General features: G+C 39.3%; 1 protein-coding gene across 5 annotated transcripts; it reads right to left on the bottom strand.

Annotated features, from left to right (window-relative positions):
- Nucleotides 1-455: 455 nt before the first annotated feature.
- Nucleotides 456-8107, bottom strand: LOC145433431 (growth hormone secretagogue receptor type 1-like). 5 transcript variants are annotated; one of them, XM_080310533.1, is made up of 9 exons: nucleotides 7850-8107; nucleotides 6329-6742; nucleotides 6133-6223; nucleotides 4291-4419; nucleotides 4095-4224; nucleotides 3887-4015; nucleotides 3681-3820; nucleotides 3232-3314; nucleotides 456-3162 (listed from the first exon to the last, which is right to left on the bottom strand). In XM_080310533.1, exons 3-9 carry the CDS (start codon nucleotides 6195-6197, stop codon nucleotides 2906-2908), a joined length of 933 nt encoding a protein of 310 aa, XP_080166659.1. In that variant the 5' UTR covers nucleotides 6198-6223; nucleotides 6329-6742; nucleotides 7850-8107; the 3' UTR covers nucleotides 456-2905. The 5 variants fall into 5 exon arrangements, with proteins under 5 accessions (XP_080166659.1, XP_080166657.1, XP_080166655.1 ...); XM_080310531.1 differs by having other exon boundaries at nucleotides 3232-3461; nucleotides 6333-6457; nucleotides 7850-8097; XM_080310529.1 differs by having other exon boundaries at nucleotides 3232-3461; nucleotides 7850-8096.
- Between the last annotated feature and the right edge of the window lie 993 nt (nucleotides 8108-9100).

Genomic DNA, 9100 nt, shown 5'->3' with positions numbered 1-9100 from the left:
AGGTGAGATCCCCAGAAGCTCGATTGATCATGCTATTACGGGGGCCAAGGACCAATGCTTTTTGTGGAATTGCGCAATGGGCAGTCCGTGCACCATCCCCTTGAATGAGAGCTATGGTTCAAACCAGGCTTTCTAGTCAAGATCATCGAGGTCCTGCTCGCCGCAATGAAACAGTACGATCGGAAGTTCGACTTATATCTACTTTACAAGATGCATATGAGTGCTTGGACTTGCTCGCTCACGCGTTTTTTTTAGATTTTCACTTCGCATTCGAAATTATACGAACCGGATTACGTATTCCGTGTTTTGAATGTGTTAATACCTCAGTATACCCTCCCCTCATAGCCTCAGCCTGATGGGTTACTGTTACTGCTGTGTTCCTTTCTCTCTTCTTTCCAAACGCATACGACTCTCCCTCGTAGTTCTCTCACTCACCAGTATAAAACGAGACAAAATTTACGAGGTATATGCATAGGCTATTTGCATATATATATAATTATATATTTAACATAGAAATCAAGGAATAAAATATTCTCCGAATGTCAAATAAATATTCTGTTGGTCGTATATCACGAATTTATTTGTAAAACTATTTACAGAGATATTTCCTATCACTCGTGAAAGCAATAAAGCCTGTACCTTTTGTAGCCTACACTGTACACGTACAGCCCATAGTATAGTAGAGTATTATAGAGTATAGTAGCAGTACAGTATTGTAGCCAGGGTTGTAACTAAGTAAAAAAGGCGCGAGTCACAAATCAATCTCTCTTTTATAGTTTTGACTCGAGTCGAGTCAAGTCATTTTCAATTCACCACCGAGTCAAGTCCGAGTCCAAGTCAGCGAGTAGAGGGTCGATTCCGAGTCGTGGTGTTATGACTCGAGTCCAAGTCCAACTCATTGTGTTGACTGCCCAGTTTCCAGTTAAGTCTTGTTAAACCCACTTTTTATAACTGATATCGGATGGTTCGCATTTATAATAAACTAATTTTCCTCACATTTGGCAATTTCTGGTCGCATTTTCAAGTACCAGTACCAATAGACGAAATTCCAATGGTGTGGTTATTTTACTATTCTTCGAAATTACATTGAAATGTCAGTCTTGGCCTCCTGAGTCTCGATTCATATGACTTGGTTCGAGTCACGTGCAATGACTCGAGTCCAAGTCGAGTCAATACACAGATTTACTCGAGTCGAGTCGAGTCACTTCCGTATTTTGAGAAAATGACTCTCGAGTCATCAGAAAATCGTGTCTCGAGTCATTACAACCCTGATTGTAGTGGTTCTCCAACTCTTTAGGGCGCGACTCAAATCTGATTTTATTAACATCTTTCAACCCAATCCTCACACCTCTAATGAAATGCAATTCTAATGTTAATATTCTACGTCTACGTCTACGTCTATTCGTTCTACGGCCATGGCACATATGGAATAAAAAAATCCACAGACAAACAGTTCGACGCTCTGCAATTCTACGAAACATCATTCATTATCAAAAAGTCATTTAGTAAGTGAGGTTGATTTCTCTGAAATTTATCCTTCATTGTATTTAAATCCGTGACTCTTTTGTATTGTGCGCAATGCACTCATCAATGGCTTCCATTCGTTTTCAAGTCACGAACTAATTGGAAATTTTCAAGCTCACGGACCCCTAGATTCTGGAAATTGGCAATTGAATTTACAAAAACAAGCACGGAGAAACGATGCGCGACCTTAACATGTGAAATGTTGTTATAATGTTGATCAGGACTTTTATAGCTTTTCTCTGCGACCACATTACACCCGCTAGCGACATTAAACCGAATCGTGTAATACAGGGATCGTCACATTTTCGTGACTAAGCCTTATTGTAGTAACAAATTCGCTTCGTGCATTACTTATTGGCTATTAGTATCTAGAGGTGATCAGTACCGAAGTACTTTTACTTTTTTTCGTTCATGCACTCTCAATAAAGTGTTTATGTTTTCAGACATCTTTCACTTCTACTTTAGTAGTTTTCTGGGCTAAACTACTTACTTTTTATAATTTGTATTTTGAAAAGTAGAAAGTTGTTTGAGGATAAGTTTTTATAACTTATATTAGGAAACTGTCACAAGAACCGGGTGAAATAGCCCCTGCATCTCGGTAACTGAATACTTTTTTGAAGATTTTATAATACCTTGCTATAAGTGTCTTGTCGCCAGTCATTTGACATTCGTCGCGAATACACACCTTGCAAATTCGTAAGTTGCTACCTCAGATTAATTATACCTGTTACGCGACCCCTCGAAAAAAATCCGCCCTTTGAGAACGGTTCAAGTTTTTTATTTTCTACTTCGACTTGTACTAGTTTTGATAGATCTTGATAATTTATACCTCTCCCTACGCTTGAGTAGAAATTTATGGCGCTACCTCTACCTCTACTTGAGTAGCAAGTCTGACTATTTTGATAATCTCTGATACTCAAATATACTCAATATACACACACATACATGTGATTCAACGATCGCTTTGGTGCGGTTGCGAGAGAAATTTGTACCCTTCGCGGCCCATATACTTTGAGAACCACTGCTATATATCTGCATAATAAGGTATTCACTACAAAAACTGTGCATGCAATTGACTACTGCATTTACTGGTTAAAGAATAGCATATGACGCAGATCGTCGACGGAAAATTTGCAATGGTATTTCAAATGTATTACTGTCAGGCTTTCCTCGTGAACTTGTATCGCATTTGTTGATATCGTAAGAAAGCAGTCGCTTTTCAGGGTGTGGTCAATTGATTCTCAACCTGCTTCACTGCCCTCTTCAAACCATATAATACATAGGCTAGCATTGTCATTATTACTGGTAAAATAGAAAACAATATTTAATATCTATACATTGGCAGGTTTCGCGGACGATTGCTGCGACGAATTTCCTTTCCTTACGTTCGGATCGATTCTGTTCGGCTTTCAGAAGGCACTCGGGTACGGATTCCATTGGTCCCAGTTAACTTGTCTAGCAGGTCACGCACAAACCTTCTAGTATACCTTCGCATTTTTGAAGATCCAAGATTATAGAATATCGGGTTCATGCATTCGGATAATCGAAGTAGAATGTACTCGATCAGGCCGAAGTAGTAGTCAAACGACCGAATATAGTCCGTGTGTTCGTGGTCCTGTACCGACCAGAATTCATATGCTGAAAAGGATGCGTCATTGTAACTTGCACACAGTAATGCATCAACTTGCTCGAATTGTACTAACTCACCCGTGAAAGGTATGTATCCGAACAAAAATGACAGGACAATCAGTGATAGCTGAAGGACAGCCTGCCTTTCTTTCAATCTCTGCCTGTTCGTTTTGGAAGTGACAACAGTTGAACGTATTGCCGCGAATACTTGAGCGCAGGTGATCACAGATATGATCACGACGAGGACCAGGGGAACATATAAAAACAATGGGAAGGCTATTTTTTGGAAGAGAGTATACTGGCCATACCTGTCGAAGGAAAAATAATTATCAATACGAATTGTATACAAACCCATTGTCATTATACGTATGCACTTCATTGGCCTGGTTCACACTAATCATAACCGATATTATCAGGCAAGCTTAGGCTACTTAAAAGACAGACAGACGGAAATTGCACAGGACGATTTAGGTATTGCCTGTGGGGGCGTACGATAAAAAATAATGTTTTTAATGCTGGCGACATACCATTCCATGTTTATAGTGCAAGCGGGCCATCTCGCATCCGGTGAGTCGCTATAGCGGTCTCTCTTCCTCGCGCCGAACCACACGAAGTAAGGTATAAAGCCGCAGGTGAAACTTACTATCCAAATTATAATCACCAAAACCTGCATGTATGAAATATGTCATATTACCGGCTTGTGATCGAATTGACATCATAACGTATCACCCACAACTCCAATCTTGTTTGAAATGGTTGTGAAGAAATGCGGGTACCGTATCGATATAAGTCGGAACGTCCCGAAAGAAACGATATGCAAAGCGGTGGCGAAAGAAGTCATGAGGTCTGCTGCCCAATAAAGCTGAATCAACAATTACTTCGCGTAAGGCTACTTTCGTCAAATGGACTGAATGTAAACGTACAGCATACTTTGCCCATACCTTGCAAAAGAATCCAGGAGCTGCCCAATGATCAAATCCCACAGTGCGCCGATACCAAAACAACGGGCTTATCAATGCAGATACCAGATCCGATACGCAGAGGGAGAAAATAAAATAAACGAACAAATTCCTGAAAAATACACGTGATTCGGTTTCATTCTTGATGTTCGAGTATGACAAGTGTGGCTGAACAAACCTCAATTTTTTGTACTTGAGGATCACGCACATTGTCAAAATGTTCAAAGCCATCCCGATGACGAGCATGCTGAATAAAAATATTGCCGACACCCAAATTGCCGTACTGCTAAATGGTCTTGTGTATGGCCTGAAGGAATGAAGGATGAAATATTGAGGTATTCAGGCAATAGTAAGTATACTTGAAAGCAGGGTCACAAGGTTCCAAGTCACAAGTCAATCTCACTTTTATAGTTTTGAGTCGAGTCAAGTCGAATCATTTTCAATTCACCACCGAGTCAAGTCCTAGTTCAAGTCAGCTAGTAGAAGGTCGAGTCCGAGTCACAGTATTTTGACTCTAGTCCAAGTCATTATGTTCACAATTTAATATAATAATTTACCTCATTCTTAACAGTTATCATGAATGATAGACGAAATACCAATGATGTGGTGACTTACTATTCTTTGAACTTACAATGAAATGTCTGCCTTGGTCGTCATAGTCTCGAGTCATATGACTTCGTTCGAGTCGTGCACAGTGACTCGAGTACAAGTCGAGTCAATACAAAAATTTACTCGAGTCGAGACGAATCATTTTACGAATTTGGAAAAATGACTCGAGTCAAGTCGAGTCACCATAAACTCGCGACAAAATGTTTGCAAAGCGATAATAGTCAAGCTCCCAGATTAATGAAGATCGTCTTCCAACCCTTATGGAATTTTTGACAGGCGCATGCAGCCTTAAAATATTACACATAGCACACAATGACCCGATTAGACTTCTGAAAAAAGCTAGTTTGAAACAAAAACGTTTCGGGGAAATTGACAAGAAGATAGAATACACGGGAATGTATGTACTATTTACTAATAGGAAATGCGTCCGACTTATTTGAAACTAAAATCAAGATTTTGTGTAATTTTTATTTTTTAAATAATATTTGTGAAGTGCCGGTTGCCACACTATGAGTGATGACGCCCATTTCAATTTCGAAAACATTAAAAAAGTTCACGGTCATGTATTTTCATTTGGAATATATATTCAATTACATATAAAAACATACAGTCACACCAGTGACGCGCGGTGAGGTTCATGGCTGCTGAGATACTGAACCTTTGGAGTCATGTTTACAAATATATATAATCAAAATGGTGGCCGATTCATTTGTCTCTTATCACATTAGTACCATTTACACGCAGACTGCGCAAGAAGGTAGAATAGGTAACCACAATACAATGGGAGGTATAGGTGTGGACGGAAAATACATTAACAGATAGATCAGTAAGATAATGTATTTGCTCTGCACTACATGGTCGCCATCGCAACTACACGATCCATATACTGATACCGCATTTTATCATTGCGCTGTGATTGTGCGATTATGCTAGCTAACAGTAGGCGAGGCAAATCCATATGTGCCTCACCTGGTCATTGTTTCTATGTGCTGTCATTGTACGTAACAATCCTGAATTTCACATTCCCCGGCGATTTTGAGGGGGTTCTGGTGTTCTGACATTATTAATATTTAGATTTTCGAAATCAGTACGACGATAGCATTCGATTATTGTCAATTAATAAAAATTCTGAGCTGTTTATGAGGAATTGCGTTATCACGGGTTAGGCTTGGTCAGTCTGTGCTTACCACTGCTTTCGCGCTGTACTTTTGAATAATAAATATATAAATTCCGTGATTTCGTGTATCAAAATGTTTCAAAATTAGTCATTCATGAACGCCAATGGAAAATAGCATAACGATTACTGTTATAGTCATTGAAGGTGTCACATTTTCTTTTTTCTCAGCCTGACGACTCGTGAGACACTGCCTCACTAGCTTCCCCTGACCGCACGTCACTGAGTCACACTCACTCCATTGTTGTCGAGCTGAGTACACTTGGCGTTGAGGATGCATTGATATTAACGTCCACGTCCATAATTCTAGGCGACACCGGTTTGGTAGCTGAAACGAAAAAGATCCTCGACTGATTTGTTGATAAAATGCATCATCGCTAGACTGATTACTTTGTCTCACAGAATCCACTGCATTAGATAGAAATGTATTTACCAACGTCACGTCTTTATTGTCACTAAATTCCAGAAGATGAGCCGATCAATCATGGAAAACTTCAGGGATTCTCGAGAACTTTCCAATGACACTGAAGCCAGGCTTCCGTGACAATATGTGTCAGATGCCCTGGAAAAGTTACGCTGCAATCACACACCTGTACCTAATACAATACCTACACCCATAAGTCACAAATATATAGGCCCTACGGAAAACTAGATCAATATTATTTCTGTGGCGATGTGCAAAGGCGGGGAATACACGTCATAAGCGCTGCCGAATTAAATTGTTTTATAAACGCTATGAATAATTACAATAACAAAGATTCATCCATCGTCACCGTTGGTCAACAGATCACACAATCGCCGGTGCATCTTCTCCGATTATTATTGCAATTCCGGTCATGCGTTTTCACTACGAATGGAGAAAGTTCCAATACTAAGGGATCACGCGAAATAGCAAACAGTAATGTCAGACACACAAGGTTACATTTAAATTTTAATGTTTAAAACATGGCAGTTGAAAATAAGCCGTGTCTATATACTGAAACTCAAAACAATGTGACAGGTAGGGTTGCATTTAAAAGAAAACAAAAAATATGTTCAATACCTTTTTGTTGTTGTTGTTGTTTTTATTGTTTTTTACCCAATAGGTCACGGATCTTTAATCGTGACGTCGGGGTTGATTGGCATCGACTGTTGAAAATATACGTAAATATGGCTTCAAATATCTTTGACCGTTATGCGGCGTCTTCCGGCATCCGAGCATCAATTCCGTGCCAATCATCTCTATATACGTGCTATAACTATTGAACCGATGACGATTTCGAGGGTTCCAACCATTCCATATCGTATACGTCGACGGTAACCGGTGCAGATCGTACGTAGCCTCATGAACTGCATGTTTCTCCTTTCTCGAAAGTATTTACACAATTATGGCATAATTATACAACTTTTGAAAATGGCAATTTTTAAGTACTGTTTAAGACCTTGCCAGTGTCAGTGTAAAAATACCAATTTGACATTGTGTGCGTCTTTAAGTTAAGTACGTTTGTGCGATTTCAATATCTTTTCACATAGCAGACAGGAGGTCACGAAATAACATCATGTAACGAAGTCATTATACCAACGGGCCCGCCCGAATGTGTTTAATCTTCATATTTACGGGTCCTACATTCCAAGACAACACCTCACTCAGTTCTACCGGTAAATCTGAATACGTGGGCAGAGAGAGGACAAATAATTTATAAAAATATATATGCAATTCCTGATATTATTGACCGATTCAATCATGAATCAAATAAAATGAGGCAATTGAAAACGGCTCACTGATGATTATAATAATAAATCTCTCTGAGGGCAAAGCCAACGTTTTTTTTTTGGGGGGGGGGGGGCTGACGAAGTGCTGTTTCGGCCCTGCAGTTCTCGTCATCGTCACAGTTAGTGATTTGCGATCTGACTGCAATAACGATGCGACTGTGACATATTTCATGTCGAAATTGCACCTCGACATTGATTTTACCTGGTTCTTTGCTTTTCTGCGCGATTAATCAGCTCACTTTTCCTCTTCGCCCATTGATAAGAGAACCGTGAGTGCAATGCAATTTCCAACGAGTTCGCACATTTATAGCATAAATTAACGTAACAAATGCCCATATGATCTGAAAAACAAGAAGCATACGTCATGCCCACTTCGATCCTCTACAATGGCACGACGAAACTGCACACACGATTCAGATTGCAATCATATGTTTGCACCAGCTCTCATACAAAACTAAATACCGAAATGAAGCACCATTGATCTGCTCAGTCACACAAAACTTTGATCGATACGGGCTAAATCTTATAATTGAAAAATTTCAGATGCAGTACTACCCAAACGATATTTGAAATTCAGCTACAGGTGCTGCAAATAATTTATAAAGCTCAAGTGTGTGCAGAGACATAACCTAGACTCCTAGAGGGTGTAGTAAAATTGGAGTCCAATCTTCGTTAAACGACAGACCTTCAACAGAACTATACACTTATACAGTGCGATCCGATTTGAGACTATTCACGAATCTCAAGTCCCAACTACGAAAGCATCAGGTATAATCTGGGCATTATTGATGCCTTCTGTGGAAATCTCGGAATTTCCAATATATATATTTCCAATATATACAGATGGCATAGTTTTCGGATACATTTGTGGTTTTTGGACGAGAGAACAATTCTTCGCGCACTCGGAAAGAACGCAGAACCAGCTGCTCCAAACGTTTCATGTTAAGCTACATGACATAGATGTATGTTCCATTAGTAGTTAACTGAAGCAGGAAAAAGCGAAGACTATCCATATTGAACTATAACAAAAGCTGATACTGCATATCCCATGAATGCACGTCATAGACGAGGTTGTTAGCTTTATACTCTCATTCCTCCATTTGACTAAATAATGCTATGAAACATCCATATAGCATTCCTCAAGATCCAAGCCTATAATACAGCTACAATGGCTGACGATATATCATACTAAAAGGCCAAACTATATTATATAGTGATCTTTTATCGAAGGTGGTAAATTTGGAATTTTTCGTGACCCACATTGGAATGACTCGTGACATGAATTTCAAAACTTTATGGTTTAACAACTGATTCAGTAAATTCAGACGTTAATGGCGATAGCAGGTGCGTTAAGTAATATACATAGCCCAATATTGAGTAATATGTATAACAACATATGGCTACGTTAATTTATGTCCCGGTTTTCGTTTTTTTAATACGGCGAACAGCGAAA

Source organism: Botryllus schlosseri, chromosome 2 (genome assembly GCF_051294905.1).
Source record: "Botryllus schlosseri isolate E-star chromosome 2, Bs_hap1, whole genome shotgun sequence".
Taxonomy (NCBI): domain Eukaryota; kingdom Metazoa; phylum Chordata; class Ascidiacea; order Stolidobranchia; family Styelidae; genus Botryllus; species Botryllus schlosseri.
The sequence above is the reverse complement of the archived record's forward strand: the minus strand, read 5'-3'. Positions and strand labels throughout refer to the sequence as shown.